Here is a 24,788-nt window from a genome sequence, read left to right on the forward strand (position 1 = left end):
AAGAAACACACTTTTGCACAGATTGTATCCCCAAACTATTGAATCACAAATATTCTATGGTCTACCATGCTACAAACCCTCAAGCCAAAACAAAAGGAGTCTCTGTACTTATATCCACACAACTACCAATGCAAATTGACAAATCTCTTGCAGTCGAAGAGGGTAGATACATCTTCATTAAAGGCTCCCTGTGGGAAAGACCCCTATCCTTAGCAAATATTGATAGTCCTAACACGAACCAGATAGGATTCTTTGGAATGATCACGAAAGCCCTTGCTGCCTTCAATTCAGGCTTGCTGATGCTGGGAGGTGACTTTAACCTGGCACTTAATCCCCTAGAGGATACCGCAACGGGTTCTACTTCCATACCTTTCCAAGCCCTCAAATGAATCAAACTTCTATTACATGAGCTTTTGGTACATGACTCCTGGCGCACACTACACCCTAATGTAAAGGACTATACTTTTTTCTCCTCCCCACACAAAAGATATTCTAGAATAGATTATCTCCTTTTGACACAGAAAGATATACAAGCTGCTAACATTGAAGAGATGATTCTCTCAGATCACCATACCATTACCATGACGCTAAGATTTCCTGTGCGTCTTCACCGTACCAAATCCTGGAGACTTGACTCCTCACTGTTAACGGACCCGGTGCGCGTATCCCAAATTTCACAATGCTTGATGAATTGCTTTACTTACAATGACACACAAGAGACCATGCCCCTCATACAATGGGAAGCGCACAAATGTGTATTGCGAGGAACCTTGTTGAGTATGGCGGCGATATGTAAGAGAGAGTCTCAGGCTGAGACAACTACCTTTTTACTGGAAGCAACTCATTAATGCTCAGTCAACACTCAGTCAAACAATTAAAACTGGGAAAGAGTCCTTGACCTGATGGCTACATGGCGGTTAACTACAACACAACTACAAAACATTCTCGGAGATCCTGGTGCAGCCTTTTCTGAAAGCCTTCAACTCTTTGGCACATGTGGGGGTAGACATGACTCATCTTTCGGAATCCCACATAACAGTAATCCCCAAACCGGGTAAAGACCCCACCTTAGTAACCAACTATCGTCCCATTTCACTGCTCAATGTGGACTTAAAAATCTATGCAAACATTTTGGCAAACTGACTTCTAACGGTAAAACACCCTCTAATATCCAAATACCAAGCAGGCTTCTTCCCGGGAAGGGAAACAAGGGACAACACAATTAAGGCAATCAACATCCATCATTGGCACACCACCACTAAACAAAAAGGCTTCTTTCTCTCTCTAGACGCAGAAAAGCGTTCGATAGGTTAGCTTGGGATTATCTGCATTTGGTTCTCCAGAAACTAGGCCTTGGAACCCAACTTATCAACTTCATCATGGCTCTATACGCTAAACCATCAGCTAGGGTTCGGGTGAACGGCGGACTGTCAAGTGCCTTCTCCATATTCAATGGGATACGTCAAGGTTGTCCACTTTCCCCACTGCTCTATATTCAACGCTCGAACCCTTTCTCAATCGCATCCATCAGAACGAAGATATCAAAGGTATCACGATTGTATCAAAACAATATAAAATAGCAGCTTTCACTGACGATATTTTGCTATTTCTATCTGATCCTCATACCTCTCTCCCAAACTTGCTTCAAGACCTCTCACTATTCCAATACATTTCAAATTTTAAAATCAATTACAGCAAATCTCATGCACTGATTATCACCCTACACCTGTCAGTGGCTAAGCTTTGTAAGGATAATTTCCCTTTCTCTTGGCAACCCGACGCTATTACATATTTGGGCATTCAGTTACCCAAATGTTTATCTGAATTATTTAACAAAAATTACGTTCCGCTGTTACGCACGGTTACGGAAGATCTCCAGTGTTGAGAGAAACCCATATTTTCTTGGTTTGGTAGAGCTGCAATCCTAAAAATGAACGTACTCCCACGCTTTCTATATATTCTTCAGACATTTTTGCAGGCTTATCAAAGGATATGCCCAAAATTCCTGTGGTGTGGGAAACAGCCGCTTATCAGCCATACCCATCTAACGCGGCCAAAACAGTTAGGGGGAATAGGCTTTCCTAGCCTTATGAAATACTACTGGGCATGCCACTTATCCAGACTAGTGGATTGGCATGTGCACTATAAACTAAAAGACTGGGTCAGCCTGGAAGCCTCTTTTGCAGACAAACCTTTGCAGACAATCCAGTGGCTGCCCCTCAGACACCTTTCCACTGTGCTTAAAGCCCACCCCCTAATCAAACCGACTATCCTCACCTTTCACGCAGCGTGCATGCGTACTGAAATATCCTCGATACTGGGAATTATGACCCCTCTCAGACTGAACCCTGACTTTTCACCGGGTATGACTTCCAGATTTTTGCCTGACCTCACGCCACATGAACCCCTAAGGCCCACCAATTCTTTGATGCGGGACGATTGAGAGATAGGAACCGTTTTACGGAACTACCATCAACAAATCAAATTCCTCCATGGTCTTATTTTCAGCTTCAACACTTTTTTGCGTCTCCGCCATACTCGACACAAGTGTCACGTGGTCTGACATCTTTTGAAAAACTGTACTTGAAATTCAAACCCCAACGTCATGTTATATCCACGGTACATGCTCTCCTGGATGCTTGCATACCCACGGATGTGGGTATAGCCTGTCATAAATAGTCTGCAGACCTGCAAATGGAATTGTCTCCTGAGAATTGGACCCAAATATTTCATACGGCACATAAAGGTATGGTGAATGTCTCGGCACAGGAAATTAACTATAAACTGTTATCTAAATGGTACAGAACCCTACACAAGCTACATAAAATCAACCCGAGACTACCAGACAAGTGCTGGAGATGCCTCCAGGCAGTGGGCACAATCCTACATGTGTGGTGGGAATGCCCCATGCTCCAATCTTTCTGGTTGAATGTACACACAATAATAGGCCAGATTACTTTTGGATTTGCTAGATTTCTCACCTGCCCAGTATCTATTGCACTATTCGCCTACACTTAGACCAACTTACCATAAGTCTCTAGCAATGAACCTAGTGAATGCAGCAATGGCTTGTATACCAGTGTATTGGGGATCATCACTGGTTCCATCGCTTAAAGAATGGTTTAGACGAATAAACAGGATGGAGGAGATGGAGGAATTTATACATACGGTCAAAGATTCACCATCTAAATTTCTTAAAACCTGGATGTGTTGGATTCATTTCAAATCCACTGAACTCTATTGTGATACCGTAAACTAATAACAACATCCTCAAGTAGATTTAGAACAACAACTCAAGTAAACACCCTTCAACCTACTGTTATTGCCTCTTAGACCACATTCCTTGCTTTATTCCACTGTTCTTCTTCTAAACAGGAGACCATCTTTGACCAACCCCGCTCTCACGATCTGCCTTTTTCTCTGATACCTGATCCCTATTGGGACTGAGGTGGTGAGGTTGGTAAATAGAGACTGGGATTGACCAATTCTCAGAGGGCCAATACAAGATCCCCTTCTATTATTCCAAACTGCTTCCTCCTTACTTCTTTTTCTGTTTCCATGCTCCCCTTTCCCCCCTAAATCCCAACCCCCTCCTCCTCAGCACTACGAAGGTGGATTGCCGTTGGATCGGACCAATAGAACCAATCAGGGGGCAGCATTGGCCAGAGTGCAATAGGTCTACTTTAAGCCCAGAATCATATGAGCTCCCCAAACTGCTTATGTATTCACATGCTTACTGCCCAGATCAGATGGTATATCCACCCCACTAGGTTATGAGAGCTTTGAAGGAAAGGAACAGGGGGAGATTTCCCTTTCGACTCCTTAGGGTTACCAGAAGCTGGATATGCAATCATATTACTCCATATGTCACTGTCAAATAGTGTGGAGGTACTATTCACCTAGACATTTGACAATATGTTGACAATTTGTTTTTGTGTTTTCTCTGCCCTCGCATTTATGTGTTGAATGTCTCATTACATTTCAATCGCTGTAATGACTGTACTGTTTCACTTATTTGTTACTGTGCAACATTTGTACCTGAAGCTTACATTTCAATAAAACAAACCTTTTTTGGAAAAACAAACAAACAAAAAAAAACAATTATAACAGGCTTGTGTTAATCTGAGTTGTTTGCAATCCTCTATAGCTATATTTTCACAGGTCTGTTAATAAGAGTAACAGTCTACTTCTGGCACCAACTGGACTGCACAGTGATATCTGGGCACCCTGTACCACTGCTACAGGAAAGTGGAGGTGAGATCATGAAAATAGAACTTGTTTGCACAATGTCTATCTGGCTCCATGACTATTTCTGTGACTTCAGTTGAGTTTTAATGTGTACTGGGAAGCCAAAACATTTTTTTTTTTAGTTTTGGATAGAGTAGGAAATAGTTAAAATCCCTGTTGTCTTGTTTGTTTTTTATTGTTTATTTATTTATTTATGTTTTTGCTATCAGTGTTTTGTGGCGATATCCTGCACTTACTGTATGCCTCAGGCTCAGAGGAAATCTCAGCACAAGACCTGGAAGCTAGCGGCAATCACAATAGAAATGGTGTCTAATACAGTAATTTCCAGCTTCCATGGGGATCAGGCCGGTATGGCATATACATAATTACAATACTCCAAGCTGGACCAGTGTAACTATGCAAAAATATTCATACCCAAACGTCAGCTTTAGAGGTTTGTTAGTTAAGAAAAATTTGGCAATCTGCACAATAGAGTAGGGGCGGGCCAGAGGGAATCATTAAAATGCAGTTGGCCAGCTTGAACATGTATTGCAATGTATGGGAACTAAGAATTCCTGTATTTTAAAGGGGTACTTACAGAAAAAATGTAAAGGTGAATTAACATCAGACACCTTCCCCACCCCCAAAGTTGGTCCAGTGGTCCAAGGATTTGAAATCTCCACTGTTCTCCATCTTCTCTATCAGATGGATTCTGATTGTGACGGCGATGACCAAGCAAAATCCATTTGGTCTGTTCTGGAAGTGGTGACAAAGCAAAGGGAGAACAGCAGAAATTTCAAATCCCTGGGCTGCTGGACAGGCTGTAGGAGCCCTAACCAGGGGCCCCCGGAGGAAGGGATGCTGGTTGTCCTGCACTCCCTTTTCTCTGCCTTCAGCCGCCAGTTCCTGTGTGGTGACGTCGCACCAGTGACCAGGAGCACATGGAGCTGTGTGTGAGGAGGCTCTGAGAGGTAGCGGGGTTGGGTGGCAGCTGGAAAGGTGGAGTGAGGGGAACTGGGGGAGTGACTGCTAGACTGCGGGAAGGGAGCCGGGTGAGTGATATAAGCAGGACTGAAAGGAAACAGAAGGCTGTCAGTGGGAATGAAGACATCTCAAAATGGTTTCATTCCAGAGAGCAGTGATGGTGAGTCTCTCTCTATCTCAGGGCGGGGGCGAGCCCTGAAGGGATGATTGTTGTCCTGTGCTTCCTGTGATCATCCTTCAGCTGACGGTTCCTGTATGGTTACGTCATGCCAGTGACCAGGAGCAGATGGCGCTGTGTATGAGGAGACTTCAAGGGGTATCGGGGGGCAGGTGGAAGAGCCGTGTGAGGGGAGCTGGGGGAGCAACCGCGAAACTCTGGGAAGGGAACCAATTCTTTGTGTTGCCTAGGACAGCACAAAACCTAAATACCCCACTGGCCCTGACAGCATAGGACAGAGTGCAGTGGGGACTGGGGTGGGGGTTGGAGAGTGTATGCTCTGTTATGTCACTTTTCCATTTTTTTTCTGTAGCGGTTAACTAACACTTTAAGCAAAAGTTCTAAGAATTTGTAAGGGTTTATAGCAGTGTGCAGAGGGTTAGCTTAAGATGTTTAGGGTTAACATGTGCTTACACTCCATTAGAATTTCATATGTTGTATATATGGAAGACACATTAGGACATGAGCACAAACTTATTTAATAATAATAAAATCACCTGTGCGCAATCTGAAATAGGCTAATGCAGGGCTTGAAATTTCCACTCGCCTGCTCGCCAATGGCGAGTGTAAATTATGGTGGGGGCGAGTGTGTCCCCCAAGGCCATCTTGCTGAGCAGAATCGGAGCTCAGGCCCGATCTGTCATTGGTACTGGGAGCCGTCAGACTCCTCAATAGCTAAGCGCAGTGAAAGTAAAGCAAGGAGTGTGTGCTGTGCTCTCTGCCCCCCCCCCCCTAGAGTGCAGTACCTGGATCTGTGAGTGAACAACAAAGTACTGCAACTTTTTATGGGGGGGTGTGTGTATGTTTGTGTGTGTCTGTGTATGCATGTACAATTGTACATGTGTCTGTGTGTATGTACATGTGTGTATCTGTACATGTGTCTGCGTGTATGTACATGTATGTGTGTGTGTACATGTGTGTGTGCATGTACATGTGTGTGTGTTTGTGTGTATGTGCGTACATGTGTCTGTGTATGTATGTACATGTGTCTGTGTATGTATGTACATGTGTCTGTGCATATGTATTTTTGTGTATGTACATGTATCTGGGTATATGCGTGTGTGTATGTGCCTGTGTGTGTATACATGTGTCTGTATGTGTGTGTGTGTGTGTGTATGTACATATTTCTGTATGTGTGTGTATGTACATGTCTGTGTGTGTGTACAGGTGTCTCTGTTTGTGTCTGTTTGTTGGTGGTGAGTAACTCTATGAAAAATATCACAAAATAATCCTCATATGATCACACCACATATCTGAACAGCAATACTATAGAAAAAACATGACAGCGCTATATTGCAAAGAATGCTGAAAGTCCGCCTAACCTTATGTCCCTTTCTACTGCATAGTGCAGGTCACAAAGGGCAGGGATACACAAAGTTTCTGGGATTATTTTTTAATAGGAGAAATAAAGTATACTGTCTGGCTGAATGTGTTGTAACCCTTCTGTAATTTGCTTGTAAAAAATGCTCATACAGTTTATATATAAAGATTAAGAGGTTGGACAGCACCAGCAGGTAAAAATTGTTATCTCTGCAAGTAATCAGGAGCACCTAATTAATCAATATGTAATACAAAATACCAGCCAGCGCTGTGCAGTAAAAATAAAGATATGAGTGCTCAGGTCTTAGATAGCTTCATACATTCAGCACGAAAGATACTAAGAGGATGTTGCCACTTACCCTTACCTATAGCAAACTCTTAGCTATAAAATGGAGATTCCTACTTACCATATATTGCAATACATGTTCAAGCTCTTTGTTTTTTGTTTATCCACCTGGCTACTTGCATAGATAACTATTTTAACCTGCTGATGCCGTCCACCCTCTTAGGGCCGGTTCACACCATGCCTGCATCTAAATTGTACAAGAATGTGCTGTGAATTCCTCTGCGATTCACTCAGCATGTAAAACGCACTGCTTTCATGATTTGCAGTGGGTATCAATAAAAATGTAACCAAGCCCCAAAGTGTGTTTGCCCATACCTGCCCACACTGGATCTCATGGTACTTTTGTACTATGTAATCCAGTTACAGTGCGTTTAAAAAAGTAGTGCAGAATGAATGGGCTTGAAATCACACACAGAGCTGCATGTGAATTGCACAGAAACTCACATCATGGCATGGTGGTGTGAACTGGCTTTTACACAATGGGGAGATTTACTAAAACTCAGAATCTTAGAATCTGGTGCAGCTGTGTATGGTAGCCAATCAGCTTGTGCATGACTTTATTTTCATCTAGAGCTGTTTTCATAACCATCTTTGTCTGCTCTGTATTGGCAATGTACACTATATTGCCAAAAGTATTGGGACACCCCTCCAAATCATTGGAATCAGGTGTTCCAATCACCTCCATGGCGACAGGTATATAAAATAAAGTACCCAGGCATGCAGACTGCTTCTACAAACATTTGGGAAAGAATGGGTTGCTCTCAGGAGCTCAGTGAATTCAAGCGTGGTACCGTGATAGGTTGTCACCTGTGCAATAAGTCCATCTGTGAAATGTCTTTGCTACTAAGAGCAGTAGAGACGTGTTCACGCTTCTCTGTCTAGCAATCTGATGGACATGTCTGGGTTTGGCAGTTTCCAGAAGAACGGTACTTGCCTGACTGCATTGTGCCAAGTGAAAAGTTTGGTGGAGGGGGAATTATGGTGTGGGGTTACTTTTCAGGGATTGGGCTTGGCCCTTTAGTTCCAGTGAAGGGAACTCTTAAGGTGTCAGCATACCAAAACATTTTGGACAATTTCATGCTCCCAACTTTGTGGGAACATTTTGGGGATGGCCCCTTCCTGTTCCAACATGACAGTGCACCAGTGCACAAAGCAAGGTCCATAAAGACATGGATAAGTTTGGGGTGCAGGAACTTGACTGGCCTGCACAGAGTCCTGACCTCAACCTGATAGAACACTTTTGGGATGAATTAGAGCAGAGTGGACTAAGACTAGGATGCCATTAAATTTCATGTGCGTGTAAAGGCAGGTGTCCCAATACTTTTGGCAATATAGTGTATGTCCACACTCTCAAGAGTAGCTACTTTAGCAAGAGTTGACAAATCTGAAAGATAGAGTAGGGACTGACAAGAGACGGATCTCTTTGACTATCTTGAACATGTATTTCAATATATGGTAACTAACATTCCCTATTTTATAAGCAAGGGTATACTATAGGTAAGTAGCAACACCTCCTTAGTATCTCATGTGTGGTATATATGAAGCTATCTAGGCCTTTATATCTCTATATGGCATGGTTGTAAAAAAAAAACAAAAAACGGACCAAGGTTTCTATTATACTGGTTATAAGTATACTCAAACTGTGCAGTAACCTCTTTGTATTACACACATATACACTCACCAGCCACTTTCTTTGGTACACCTTGCTAGTACCAGGTTTTTTGGACCATTCTCTATAAACCCTAGAGATGGTTGTGCTTCAAAATCCCAGTAGATCAACAGTTTTTGAATTACTTAGACCAGCCCATCTGGCACCAACAACCATGCCATGTTCAAAGTCACTTAAAGTGTTACTAAACCCACAACAGTAAAATCAGTCTTTTGCACTTCAATCTGGTTTTGCACTTCTAAAGTTCCTTTGAGGATCCTATACGCTTGTTTTACTTCTTTGCGTGTGAGTATATATCTAATTTTATTAAAATCACAATTTATTGAGGTAATGCGTAAGGTTTGTGTACTTTCTTTTTGTTTCACTTTGCAGTACTGGTTGGGCTCCCCCCACCTTGTTTAGAGCTGCACAACCTTTTATGCATTGGTGGACGAATTTCCACAAGTTCCTTTTCTATCTATCCACCCTTACTCTGGGTCCTAGAGTGCAGGAGGTGTTGTTTCTGTTTGTACTTTAAATGATGGCAGGTGTATACTGACTCCTATTTAACATGATTTTGAAGTGACTGCTAAATTCTGAACACAGCTACATCCCCAGTTATAAGAGGAAATGCACACTTAAGCAATCACATTATTTTAGTTTATTATCTTTACTCCACCCCCCCCCCCCAAAAAAAAAAAGATCTCAGTTTGTTTTGCAATTGCGTTGTACAGTTTACAGGTCACATTAAAGGTGGAAAAAGCTCTGAAATTATTTATCTTTGTCTCAAATTTTACAGCACGGAAGCCTGACATTTTAACAGGGGTGTGTAGACTTTTTATATCCATTCTGTATATATATATATATATATATATATATATATATATATGGGTGTGTGTATATATATATATATGTGTGTGTGTGTGTGTGTGTGTATATATATATATATATATATATATATGGGTGTGTGTGTGTATATATATATATATATATATATGTGTGTGTGTGTGTGTATATATATATATATATATATATATATATATATATACACACATACAATGGATATAAAAAGTCTACACACCCCTGTTAAAATGTCAGGTTTCTGTGATGTCAAAAAAAATAAGACAAAGATAAATAATTTCAGAACTTGTATGTGTATATAAATTCATGCTGCTTATTTCATGCTCTAAACTTCTGTTGGTGCATGATTGTTGTTTGAAGATATTATATATATATATATAATGTATGTGTGTATATATATATATATATATATATATATATATATATAATATCTTCAAAAAACAATCATGCACCAACAGAAGTTTAGAGCATGAAATGAGCAGCATGAGTGAGGACTCTATGAGATCCTGATCTTCCTGCTGTGACAGAATCCATCCTTTGGGAATATGAGGAAGGCTTCCATGTATCATCAGGGGATGATCAGTATTTATGGTTGTTACACACACATGTCATTTCTCTCATAATGCATTTCTCTGAATCCACACCGTGATCTATCTGTCATCTGAAACAGCATTCCCACTGCTACACAATGATGAAGGGCTGAGAATGAAGGCGCTCACAAATCCTGATCTGAGCCATGCGGAGGATCGGAGAGTCTCCCCATAGATCTGTGTGTAGTGATGGAGGGGTGCCAGGTGCAGATGACAGCCCGCTCCCTGCAGTTATAATTGGAACCAAATTCTGAGTCCCCCCCTCCAATCCCAGCCAAGACGATGACTGCAAACAGTCTGGGGCTCCTCATCAGGTCTCCCCCGGCTGTGCACTGCCTGCGTTCACAGAGAAAAGGGTTATCTTTGCTCCCGGTTATGTCTGCACCCTACGCCGTAGCGGTGCTCTGCACTCCGTATACCAGCTTGCCCTGACCCAGCTTCTACCTCTGGCTGCCTCAGTCCTGGGCTAAGCAGCCCCGCCCCCTGTCATCATGCCCCGCCCCTCCCGATGACTTTAAATCCCCTGTCAGGCTGTGATAGTATAACTCTGGAAACATGAATCACACGGCAGGCACTCAGTGCAGGAGAAGGGACAGCACCGGACCGGCTCTGCAGCACCGCCTTCCCTCCGCCGCACCAGCACACACTTCCTAAGGCAGGAGCTGGACTCCACACTGCTGCAGCACCACTCACCCAGCTGGGCTCCTCTCTGGACCTGCACCCAGCAAGCTGCTGCAGCACCACCACTTCTCTCCCCCATCTTCACATTCCTTTGGATGCCGGTGCCCAGCCTGCTGCCCATGGGACTTGTCCTGGCCAGTGTGATGACTGCCCCCAGCTGATTGCACCTACAAAGTTTTTTTTTTTAATTTTTTTATTTTTTGGAGGGATCTCAGCAGCCTGTTGATAGACTCCAATCATGAATAATATCTCAGCGCAGAATGATTCAGCCCAGAATTCCACTGTAGAGAATGGGACCGGAATCAACCCCTTTATACAGCCGCCTTGGCAGATAGCCCTCTGGTCTGTAGCCTATTCCATCATTGTCATTGTGTCTGTGGTTGGGAATATCATTGTCATGTGGATCATCCTGGCCCACAAAAGAATGAGGACTGTCACCAACTATTTCCTGGTAAACCTGGCATTTGCTGAAGCCTCCATGTCAGCCTTCAACACAGTCATCAACTTCACCTATGCCATCCACAACCACTGGTACTATGGACTCATCTACTGCAAGTTCCATAACTTCTTCCCTATATCTGCTGTCTTCACCAGCATATACTCCATGACAGCCATTGCCCTGGACAGGTGAGACGCTACATTTATATATATGACTATCACTACTATGACTTTATGGGGGAGATTTACTAAAACTGGTGCACTCAGAATCTGGTGCAGCTCTGCGTGGTAGCCAATCAGCTTCTAATTTCAGCTTGTTCAATTATGCTTTGGCAATAAAACCTGGAAGCTGATTGGTTTCAATGCAAAGTTGCACCAGAGTTTGCACTCTCCAGTTTTAGTAAATAACCCCCTATGGAGGAGATTTACTAAAACTGGTGCACTTAGAATCTGGTGCAGCTGTACAGGATAGCCAATCAGCTTCTAACTACGGCTTTTTAAGTTAAGCTTTGGCAATAAAATCTGGAAGCTGATCGGTTTAAAGTTGCACCAGATTTAGGAGTCTTCAGTTTTAGTAAATCACCCCCTATGGGGGAGATTTACTAAAACTGCAGCGTTCAGAATCTGGTGCAGCTGTGCAGGATAGCCAATCAGCTTCTAACTTCATCTTTATCAGTTGAGCTTTGGCAATAAAACCTGGAAGTGGATTGGTTTCAATGCAAAGTTGCACCAGATTTGATTTGCACTCTCCAGTTTTAGTAAATAACCCCGTATGGGGGAGATTTACTAAAACTGGTGCACTTAGAATCAGGTGCGGCTATGCATGGTAGCCAATCAGTTTCTAATTTCAATTATGATTTGGTAATAAAACCTGGAAGCTGATGCAAAGTTTCTATGCAAAGTTGCACCAGATTTGGACTCTCCAGTTTTAGTAAGTAACCCCCTATGGGGGAGATTTACTATAACTGGTGCACTTAGAATCAGGTGCAGCTGTGCAGGATAGCCAATCAGCTTCTAACTATGGCCTTTTAAGTTAAGCTTTGGCAATAAAACCTGGAAGCTGATTGGTTTCTGGACAAAGTTGCATCAGATTTAGGAGTCTGCAGTTTTGGTTAATAACCCCCTATGGAGGAGATTTACTAAAACTGGAGCACTCAGAATCTGGTGCAGCTGTGCATGATAGCCAATCAGCTTCTAACTTCAGCTTTATCAGTTAAGCTTTGTCAATAAAACCTGGAAGCTGATTGGTTTCTGAGCAAAGTTGTACCAAATTTTGGAGTCTGTGCATATATGACTATATAAATATATATATATATATATATATATATATATATATTTTTTTTTTTTTTTTTTAAAAGAAAAATTAAATATATATAAAACCATAAATACATATACTGTTACTATAACTTTCTATATATCTCTAATTGTATATGCATATATGACTATTAAAAAGTGTGTTTGTGTATATATATATATATATATATATATATATATACATATATATATATATACTGTATAATGTATTGACTAAACCAGTGGTCTCCAAATTGCGGCCCTGGGTATCCGGATGTGGCCCTTTGCTTGCCTTTATCTGGCCCTTGCAGCACTATTCCACCAACTGACACCAATGATGGGGCACCATTCCTCCTTCTGACACCATAAATGGGGCACTTTACATTTCATTGATATCAGCAATGGGATATTGTTCATCCCATTAAAGCCAATGATGGGACACTGTATGAATGCATTTTCTCTTTCTACTGGCCACGGTCTGGCCCTCCTAAAGCCTAAAGGTCATTAAACCGGCCCCTTGCTTAGAAAGTTTGGAGACCCTTGGACTAAACCATGAAAAGTAATATAATATACAGTAGATATAGTATAATAAGAGAAAAATCAAGATATCACAGTCTGATCTAATGCTTAAAGAGACACAGGAATGTACTGTATGTATATACAATATATATAGCTAAAAGGTCATAGAGACTGAATTCAGAAAGGAGTTGAGAATCTTCACGCAATAGATTGTGTAAATATTCAAATCAGTTATCCAATGATGTAAAAAAATTCCCCTTAAAGACCCAATCTTGTGCAGATAAAACAAGTAAACAGGAATTTGCTCTTCCCATGATTGGATAATTGAAGTCAATATTTACACAATTTATTGAGTGAAGATTCTCAACTTCTTTACAAATCAGCCTCTGTGACTCAGTAAGTAATTATATCTATTGTGAATGTCCGTTCTTCAATATTATATTGTACATTTTATGCATTACATTATACTGTATATATTATATGCACTATTATATTATAGATTGTGTCATACATAAATCATATATTCATTTGTATAATGTATGTTTATTATGTAATATTATATATTTTATATGCAATATTTCTATTATAAAGCGTAGAATATATAAATCATGTGTTGTCTATGTCTTTTTCTCTCTGGGCATTTGTCAGATTAGACTGGGAGCCCTTGATTATCCTAAGTTCTTACAACTTCCCAAGTATTAGAAATTAGTTGTCACTAGTGTGTGTGAACAGTGCACAGCAGGCGTGTGTATCCATTTACTCTGCAGCCCTGTGTATTCATATCCTCGCAGGTATTTTTGTAACAGTGTTGCATTTTATTGTGATCTTTGCCTAGGGTACATTGGAAGGAGAGGTGTATAAATGGAGCTGATTTGAAGGAAGGAAATGATCTTGCCAGGCTGTCAGCTGCAAGGTGCAGCAGTGTGTGTGGAGGATTCCTGACATAGGAACACAGCAGAAGTGCTAGCACACTAGGGCATTGAGCTGGGACAGACATATGCCTTGTACAGTGACAGCTGAGGAAGGGTCTGAGGGTTTATATCAGGTGACTGGCAGTCTGGGATCCAAGCTGCTTGTATGCACTGTCAAAATGCTGCTAACATGACATGTCAAATGTGTCATTAATTGTATCTCTTTGTTTAAAAACAGTTGCAATTTGATGATTTCAAAATGTGAGATGATTCTAAAACAGACACAGAATGAGATTGTGCAATGTGCTACAAACAAATACATATCTCTCAACAGGCTTTAGCATTCCCTGGTTGTCAGTACTGTCCAGATGTGCCAGAAAACTGCTCCTCTGCTTATCTAAGGTTTTTACATCGCTTTTGCTGACAAGTGGCTTTTAAAAATGATGAAAAAATTATTTCACGTTATATTTAAATCGGTATGAAACCCAAAAGCAAACATACTGCAGATTACCAATTCTTAGATATGCTGGCTGGTTTTCTGTCTTTTATTTTCACTTGGTAATCTATCAGTAAGTCTGTTGTTTTTCAACAGAACAAGCTGTCCTGCAGATGTAGCAGTTCAAGGGTTATTATTATTATGCAGGATTTATATAGCGCCAACAGTTTGCTCAGCGCTTTACAATATAACGGGAGACAGTACAGCAACAATACAGTTCAATACAAGAGGGTTAGGAGGGTCCTGCTCCTTGGTGCTTACAAGAGTTGAGACAAACCACTGACAGGGGTGCTTACAATGATCAGCTTTTATTTATGTAAACCCTTTATGCCAAAAAGGAAGCAAACTGTTGCTGTAACTGCTTAAAAAGTATTAGCTGGAGTTTGACTTCAATGCATTAGTGTATCTAAATCTGCTAGTACATCTAATACTAGTCCCCTCCCCCTCCCAGGCTAACAATACTGCTGTCCAGAGGGGGTCTCAGTTGCTCCTTCCTCCTGAGTGTAGGCATTTTAATACAGGAGGTGTGTTACGGGGCCAGATCACTGGGTGAAAACAGAGGGAAAGAGAAAACAAATGCAGCCAGCACACCTAATGATCAGTAAGCTGCAAGATATCATATATTTATTTAATGCTGAAATATATTACATATTTATGTAATATGGAGATTGCCATTGATGACCAACCTTTCCTTCTAAAAATGCTGATTGTTTGGTTGTCTTGCAGATTAAAAGATATTAGGGTCAGTTCACACTACAAAAATGCATTCTGGATACATTTTTGCTTAAAGTTCACACCACACGTAGTTCGTGGTGTGTTCTGGTGTGATTTTCATGCGTTTTACTGCATTCCAGTACAGTTCTGTGCAGAAAAAATGCAGCATGTTCTACTTTTTTTTCTACAACTGGAATGCACTGGAACTGTAAGCACTGATGTGAACTATGGCACTGAGAACCATATCACCTACTTTCCGTGCATTTTGGATGCAGAAAAAAAGCAACTGAAACGCATGCAGTGTGAACTGGCCCTTAAAAGAAATGTATGGAGATTGCCATTGTTGACCAACCATTTGTTCTAAAAATGTTGATTGTTTGGTTGGCATGCAGATTAAAAGATATTACGGCCAGTTCACACTACAAAAATGCATTCCTGATAAGTTTTTGCTTACAGTTCACACCACATGCAGTTCCGGTGCAGTTTGCTATGTTCTAGTATGGTTCTGTGCAGAAAAAAATGCAGCAGGTTCTACTTTTTCTTTCTGCACCGGAAAGTGACTGGAACTGACTGCACTGGTGTGAACCAGGGCCATTGGAATACATGGAAAATACTGTGCATGTATTTTTGATGCAGGAAAAAAACGCACTGGACTGCATCTAGTGTAAACTAGCCCTTAGGGCCAATTCACACCATAGAAATGCAGTCCAGATGCTCTCCAGATGCATTTCCACATGTGCGTTTTTGATGCGTTTTGGTGCTTTTTTGATGCATTTTTGATGCATTCCAGTGCATTTTTTATGCATACCAGTTCATTTTTTCCCCCTCTCTTTTTATTCAATGTAAATAGGGACATGTGCATTCCAGTGCATTTTTGATGCATTTTGGTGCTTTCTGGTGCATTTTTGATGCAGTTTACCGTGTTACAATACAGTTCTGTGCAGAAAAAATACAACCTGTTCTACTTTTTTTCTGCAACCGGAATGCACTGGAACTGCAAGCACTGATGTGAACTATGACATTGACAACCATATCACCTACTTTCTGTGCATTTTGGATGCAGAAGAAAAGCAAATGAAATGCATGCAGTGTGAACTGGCCCTTAAAAGAAATGTATGGATATTGCCATTGATAACCAACCTTTCCTTCTAAAAATGTTGATTGTTTGGTTGTCTTGCAGATTAAAATATATTGGGACCAGTTCACACCACAAAAACGCACTCTGGATGCATTCCTGATACGTTTTTGCTTACAGTTCACACCACATGCAGTTCTGGTGAGTATAACTGACTGCACTGGTGTGAACTAACTGTGCATGCATTTTTGATGCAAAAAAAAAAATGCACTGGACTGCATCTAGTGTGAACTAGCCCTTAGGCTAGATTCACACCTATGCAGTTTGCATTTGACCCATTTATGCATTGCATTTTGTGTTGCGTTTTGCATTCTTGCACCTGCGTTTTTGACGCATTTTTTATGTGTTTTGTGTTTTGCATTTTGAAATAAAATTTCTTGATGTTAGGCAGATTTAAAATGCAAAACGCACCAAAAACGCAGCAAAAACGCACTACATGTTTTTGCAGCATTTACATGGAAGTCTATAGAACCAAAATGCAAGGTTTTGAGTTAAAAAAAAGTCTCTGACCCTTTTCAAAAAACACACCGGGTGAAAACGCTAAGATGTGAATGTATCCCATAGCAAATCATGTTAAATGGACTGTAGTACATTTCTGTAAAATGCAAAATGCTGCGGAAGACGCTTAGGTGTGAACCTAGGGTTAGAGTGATTGACCTGGGACATGCAAATAAAGGATTCTGACTTCACTAGGTGCATACTTGTTCCAGGTCAATGGATCAGGAAGCATTGAAACCAGAAACAGCCAGGCAACTAGCATGTTCAGAAGAAGGGCAACAATGGTGACTCCTCCAATGCTTCTGCTGTCACAAATGATAATACTGCAAGGTCAATAGGAGCAGGAACAAGGGTGCCCAGCTTAGATACACCGGAGGAATAGTTTCTCTGGAAATTACTGTGAGATGTTAGCAGCTCTGGAACTGCTTGGGTTGATATAAGTATTACATGTTCAGTTTGTTCCTTGTATAGTAAACCTGGTACCTGCATTGTGATTATGTCAATGGATCCATGCATTACTGGATGTGAAAGCGCGGTGAAACTGGTAATCAATTACTAAAAATACCCTTGTTAGTAAATCTGGGGCTAATTTTTGGATACAATGGAAAAATGATCATTTCTTTTGTAAACCAGAAGCATATTGTATGAATTGCAGTGTATTTGAATGCTGTGGCTTGTCCGAGGCTAACATCAGATGGGCCAGAGATTAATTGCTCCTACAAATTGCTGTAATTGATTTAATCGCTGACATTAGTTCCTCACCAATAGACTCTGCGACAAATCACTCTCTTTCTGCCATTTGAGCAACTTTCCACAGAGATGCATTAAGAGCAATTGTTGCTAGTGATTTTGCCACCAACATGAAATGCTGCTAAAACTCAATCACAGAGCATCAGAGCCCCAAATTGTTTTGAAATTCAAAGCTGTATTGAACCCAAAACTAAAAATGTCGTTTATTGCAGCTTACCATTCATTAGATGTGGTGGCTGCATTAAAGTGATTCTAAAGGTTAATTTTTTTGGGGGAAAATAACAAACATGTCTATACTTACCTGTTATGTGTAGTGGTTTTTCACAGAGCAGCCTGATCCACCTCTTCTCAGGTTCCCCGCAGGCTCTCCTGGCCCCTCTCTCCTGTCGGGTGCCCCCACAGCAAGCAACTTGCTATGGGGGCACCCGCTGTTCCATGTGTCCACGTGGCTAGGCCCTACCCCCTCTCTCTCCTCATTGGCTGACTGATTGTGATTGACAGCAGTGGGAGCCATTTGCTATCTCATCCGATGAGGGGGCAGAGACCCGAGACAGCTGAGACTGTCATTCACATCGTGGATCGCGATGGGGCTCAGGTGAGTATTGAGAGGGCTGGGGGCACTGCTGGACACAGAAGGTTTTTTACCTTCATGCATAGAATGCATGAAGGTAAAAAACTTTCAGCCTTTACAACCACTTTAAATGTCTTTTTTTAGGCTTTCTCCCCTCTGTTTTCACCTGGTGATCTGGCCAGTAACACAGTTCATGTATCAGGGTGCCTTCACTCTGGAGGAAGGAGCAACAGAGACACCTTTGGACAGCAGCATTTCCAGTCTGGGGGGAGGGATTCACTAGCACAGTCTTTCCCAACCCTTTTACCCCAGTGGAACCCTTGAAATAATTTTCAGATCTCAGGGAACCCCTGTTAAGATGAATCCATCAGGGGTCATTGGGAAAATGCCCCTTTTATTGGGGGCGGTCAGATAGATTGTGTCCCTTGCAGCGGTGGTCAGAATGTCACCCTTGCAGTCATGTTATGTGGCATTGGACCTGGAATTATGTAGGCACTGTCAGATAGATGTTCATTTAGCCACAGCTCAAGGAACCCCTAGGGACCTTGGGAGAACCCTAGAGTTCAATGGAACTGGTTGACAATGGTTGCACTAGCATATTTACCGTCAGGTCCGTAAATATTGGGACATCAACACAATTCTATCATTTTTGGCTCTATACACCACCACAATGGATTTGAAATGAAACGAACAAGATGTGCTTTCCCTGCAGACTGTCAGCTTTAATTTGAGGGTATTTACAACAGTTTGCATATGTGCCTCCCACTTGTTAAGGGACCAAAAGTAATGGGACAGAATAATATTCATAAATCAAATTTTCACTATTTAATACTTGGTTGCAAATCCTTTGCAGTCAATTACAGCCTGAAGTCTGGAACGCATAGACATCACCAGACGCTGGGTTTCATCCCTGGTGATGCTCTGCCAGGCTTCTACTGCAACTGTCTTCAGTTCCTGCTTGTTCTTGGGGCATTTTCCCTTCAGCAAGTGAAATGCATGCTCAATCGGATTCAGGTCAGGTGATTGGCCATTGCATAACATTCCACTTCTTTCCCTTAAACTCTTTGGTTGCTTTTGCAGTATGCTTTGGGTCACTGTCCATCTGCACGATGAAGCGGAGTCCAATGAGTTGTGAAGCATTTGGCTGAATATGAGCAGATAATATTGCCCGAAACACTTCAGAATTCATCCTGCTGCTTTTGTCAGCAGTCACATCATCAATAAATACAAGAGAGCCAGTTCCACTGGCAGCCATACATGCCCACGCCATGACACTACCACCACCATGCTTCACTGATGAGGTGGTATGCTTAGGATCATGAGCAGTTCCTTTCCTTCTCCATACTCTTCTCTTCCCATCACTCTGGTACAAGTTGATCTTGGTCTCATCTGTCCATAGGATGTTGTTCCAGAACTGTGAAGGCTTTTTTAGATGTCGTTTGGCAAACTCTAATCTGGCCTTCCTGTTTTTGAGGCTCACCAATGGTTTACATCTTGTGGTGAACCCTCTGTATTCACTCTGGTGAAGTCTTCTCTTGATTGTCGACTTTGACACACATACACCTACCTCTTGGAGAGTGTTCTTGATCTGGCCAACTGTTGTGAAGGGTGTTTTCTTCACCAGAGAATGAATTCTTCGGTCATCCACCACAGTTGTTTTCCGTGGTCTTCCGGGTCTTTTGGTGTTGCTGAGCTCACCGGTGCGTTCCTTCTTTTTAAGAATGTTCCAAACAGTTGTTTTGGCCACGCCTAATGTTTTTGCTATCTCTCTGATGGGTTTGTTTTGTTTTTTCAGCCTAATGATGGCTTGCTTCACTGATAATGACAGCTCTTTGGATCTCATCTTGAGAGTTGACAGCAACAGATTCCAAATGCAAATAGCAGACTTGAAATGAACTCTGGATCTTTTATCTGCTCATTGTAATTGGGATAATGACGGAATAAAACACACCTGGCCATGGAACAGCTGAGAAGCCAATTGTCCCATTACTTTTGGTCCCTTAACAAGTGGGAGGCACATATGCAAACTGTTGTAATTCCTACACCGTTCACCTGATTTGGATGTAAATACCCTCAAATTAAAGCTGACAGTCTGCAGTTAAAGCACATCTTGTTCGTTTCATTTCAAATCCATTGTGGTGGTGAATAGAGACAAAAATGTTAGAATTGTGTCGATGTCCCAATATTTATGGACCTGACTGTAGATACACTAACAAATTGAAACCAAATTCCAGCTACTGTTTTATAATCAGTTACACCAACAGTTTTTTTTTCCTTTTGTGATGAATGTCTTACATAAATAAATAGAATCTGACAATTGTAAGCACCCCTGTCAGTGGTGAATGGTTTGTCTCAACTCTCTAACTGATACATCTGCAAGACAGCTTGTTTTGTTGAAAAACAAGACTTACTGTCAGGATTACCAGGTGAAAAGAAAGAAAGCCTAAAAAAGAAAACCAATGCAGCCATCACATCTAAGTTGCATTCTATTAAATGTTTGCTTTGCTGTTTAATACTGCTTTAGGTTACTGATCCCGCTGAAAATCATAATGCATTTCTTATCTTCTTAGTGAGCGAGGTAATGGCTGTGAAAAATAGCCTGTGTGCAGCTACTTGTGAAAATACAGCATGATTGGCAGCTGTTGTTATCCTTGGTTTGTGGTAAAAGTCATATTCTAGGAATAAGGAGCATCCTGGGGCTTGTTGTTTGATAGGACAGATCATATAGCAATGATAATGTGCATTTATCAGTCTGTTATCAGACCAATAATGAGAGAAATAGATGAGTCATTATAGGCAGTGGTGAGCTTTGGTTGTGTGCCGCCCTAGGCAAGAGTAAAATCGCCCCCCCCCCCCCAAAGAGGGGGGGTTGGGTAGAGGGAGATTCCAGCATTCAACCGTCAGTCACCTCAGGAGCCATGATCAGGAAAGTCCGACATCCTCCTTCTGCGCTGATCTCTGACAATGATCCGGGAATGAGAGTCGGACACCCTTAAGTAGCCCGCGCTGCTGTGCCTCACTTGCTGCCCCCCCTGAAAAATGCCTCCCTAGGCAAATGCCTTGTTTGCCTCACGGTAAATATGCCCCTGATTATAGCTAACAGTATTATGCTCTTTGCCTTATTAAATGAACTGACATTTTCTTTGCTGCACTCCGTACAGTCTGGCTGTGCAAATGGCTAAACTGTCATTTAGGGCCAGTTCACACTACAAAACGCACAGAAAGTAGGTGATATGGTTGTCAATGTCATAGTTAATATAAGTGCTTGCTGTTCAAGTGTGTTTCAGTTGCAGAAAAAAAAGTAGAACAGGCTGCATTTTTCCTGCACAGAACTGCACTGGAATGCATCAAAACGCACTGCAACGCAGTAAAATGCATCAAAAATGTACTGGAACGCACCAGAAATGCACTGGAACGCAAATGTCCCTATTTAAATTGAAGAAAAATTGCACTAGAACGCATCAAAAATGCACATGCGGAAATGCATCCGGACTGCGTTTCTATAGTGTGAACTGGCCATTAATCCATAATGTATAATATAGTCATAAATACCATGAGATATATAAAATGAATTGTGCAAGAGTGATTTTTATTTTATTAGATACCACCAGATTATAGTGAAACCTCTCAGAGCAGATACATGGAAACTGTCATTGTTGACTTGTTTTTGCAGCTGACTGTCCCATGGTTTATTTTATTTATTTATTTCAGGTACTTATATAGTGCTGTCAATTTACACAGCGCTTTACACATATATATTATACATTCACATCAATCCCTAAAACTCAAGAGGCGTACAATCTAAGGTCCCTAACACACATTCATACATACAAATACTAGGGCCAGTTTAGAGAGGATCCAATTAACCTACCAGTATGTCTTTGGCGTGTGGGAGGAAACCAGAGTACCTGGAGGAAGCCCACACAGGCACGTGCAGAACATGCAAACTCCAGGCAGGTGGCGCAAGTTCATATCAACCCTAGTACTGCTAGGCAGAAGTGCTGACCATTCAGCCACTGTGCTTCTCATAGGTTATGCTCATTATCTTCACAATTTAGTCCCTGACCCATAAAATGACTGTTCTTATCAGATGTCCCAACACGTAACATGTACATGCTTGTTCCTTGTCAGTAACTTTTCAATAGTGAAGCCAGAAATGATGAGAGCCGTGTACCATGTGCTTTCAAAAACAAGTCAGCTAATGCAGCTTCCCTATTTCTATCCCAATGTCTTCCTTTTGATTTTCACAATTGATGTCCTACGTATGTACCGGCCAGTGGGTTGCTGTACAAGAGTCTTTATGAATGGTGTAGGCTCACATTCCTTCACATGAACTCTCTTTATCTACAGTCCAACTGAACATTTGTAAAGCGTTGTGTCCTTCAGTTTTGCCAGTTATGAGGATATTGGATTGTAAGGTAATCAGGATCTAATGTGTAGTAGGATGTAATAGTGATGTAGGATGAAATAATACTGTCATAATATTGTAGGATGTAATACTGGAATACTCATGTGCAGCACAATGGCTAAATGGTTAGCACTTCTGCCTGGCAGCACTAGGGTCATCGGTTTGTATCCCAGCCACAGCACCACCTGCCTGGAGTTTGCATGTTCTCCCTGTGTGGGTTTCCTCTGGGTCCTCCAGTTTCCTCCCACACTCCGAAGACATGCTGGTAGGGTAATTGGCTCCTGTCTAAATTGTCCCGTGTATGTATTAATGTAAGTTATGAACCTTAGATTGTACACCTCTTGAAGATTAGGGACTGATGTGAGTGTACAATATATATGTCAAGCGGTGCATAAATTGATGGTGTTATATAAGTACCTTTAGTAATGTAGGATGTAATAGTACAGGTGTATCCATGAAGTATAAGATACAGAAATGCAGTCAGATGTTCAGTAACCATCCTGAGTGTGTTGGTTTTCACCAGTGTGTGTATTTGCTTCATCTCTGCATTGCTCAGCAGAACTGAGGGATTTCAAACATAAGTCCTTATTTTCCCAAAAGGATTTTCAAAACAATGTTCCAAAATGTGTTTCCACCTAATCACCACGTGAAAAATAATATTGACCGCACTCACCAGATGGAGGTGAGTAATAAGCCTCATAGGATATAAGGGATCCTATAGCCCCTCAGGAGGAACTCAAATCGCCTTCACCCTGCTTAGATACAGCAATCGACTCCACTCTACTTCTCCATGAAATCCTCAATAGTGTGCAAGGAAAGAAAGGCTACATAGTGTAATACTGCCACTCAATACCATATAAATCAATAGAATAAGGACACTCACATGTTTCAATAAAATAACAGGCCTTGACGCATTTCTGGTCTGCCGTCTTCTTGGCCTACGGCACTTCTGGTATTTGGAACGCACGCCGACTTTTGCGGTTAAAGCAGCCATTTTTGAGGTGGAAAGCTGGTCATCCTCTACAATGATCCTTAAAGCGTGAGATCCCTATATTTACAATTTGGAAACTTGTTCCTTTGAAGCCTTTGAGGCTATTAAACAAGGCCTGTTATTTTATTGAAACATGTGAGTGTCCTTATTCTATGGATTTATATGGTATTGAGTGGCATTATTACACTATGTAGCCTTTCTTTCCTTGCACACTATTGAGGATTCCATGGAGAAGTAGAGTGGAGTCGATTGCTGTATCTAAGCAGGGTGAAGGCGATTTGAGTTCCTCCTGAGGGGCTATAGGATCCCTTATATCCTATGAGGCTTATTACTCACCTCCATCTGGTGAGTGCAGTCAATATTATTTTTCACGTGGTGATTAGGTGGAAGCACATTTTGGAACATTGTTTTGAAAATCCTTTTGGGAAAATAAGGACTTATGTTTGAAATATTATATATATATATTTTTGCACGGACATTTATTTATTTGTGATTATTTTTATGTATTTAATTTTTGCGCTGTTTTTTGTGTGTTATTTATTATTGGTGGTTTTCACTGGTGCACAGCTGCATAATTGTATACTTTCTTTGATTGGCGCTGGGATTTTTTTTTAGAACTGAGGGATTGTTGTCTGGGTACAATAATGGGTCATGGCTGATTTCAGAAGGCAAATAGCAATGCATCGAACTGCAACCCATAGACAACTAATCAGAATGCATATTTCACAGATATAACATCAATAAACAAATATTTGATTGGTCACCATGGACTGCAGTACTTTTCACTTCCTGTACTCCAGGTACATATAAAAGACAAGTCTTAAAGTGTTACTAAACCCAGGACCCTGCATTCACTATTTTTGGTCTCCCACAGTACATGGAAGTGCAATTATTTTAGTAAATATAAACTGCTAAATACTTTTTCTCATCAGCAGTTGGAGCAGTCTTGTGACTTCTATTAGTGTTCAGCAGAGAACTGGTTAAAGCTTGTAGGAGGAGTTTTCAGTTTGCTCCAGGAGGATTCAGAACCCATGACCTCTGTCTGGACAGTGCTGATTGGCTCTGTGCTGATCACATGCACAAAAGTAAACCTTTCTAGCAATGCACACCAAACTGAGCATGTGTAGAGGGACTCCACGTGATATGTCTTATCAGGAGATAAGAGGGGGACACTGGAAGAAGGGGAGGAT

The 24,788-nt window shown here is 41.4% G+C and overlaps 1 protein-coding gene across 2 annotated transcripts in view; it reads left to right on the forward strand.

Moving 5' to 3' along the window:
• Nucleotides 1-10,471: 10,471 nt before the first annotated feature.
• Nucleotides 10,472-24,788, forward strand: part of TACR1 (tachykinin receptor 1) — a 368,725-nt gene continuing 354,408 nt past the window's right edge. Inside the window, exon 1 of one of the 2 annotated variants that reach the window (XM_089687167.1) lies at nt 10,472-11,501. In XM_089687167.1, coding sequence (XP_089543293.1) covers nt 11,113-11,501 — 389 coding nt within the window. In that variant the 5' untranslated portion in view covers nt 10,472-11,112. The remainder of the gene's footprint in view (nt 11,502-24,788) is intronic. The other variant, XM_089687166.1, reaches the window with a different exon arrangement.

This window comes from Staurois parvus, unplaced genomic scaffold, assembly GCF_062004578.1.
Source record: "Staurois parvus isolate SC_StPar_1 unplaced genomic scaffold, SC_StPar_1.0 ptg000420l, whole genome shotgun sequence".
NCBI classification, from domain to species: domain Eukaryota; kingdom Metazoa; phylum Chordata; class Amphibia; order Anura; family Ranidae; genus Staurois; species Staurois parvus.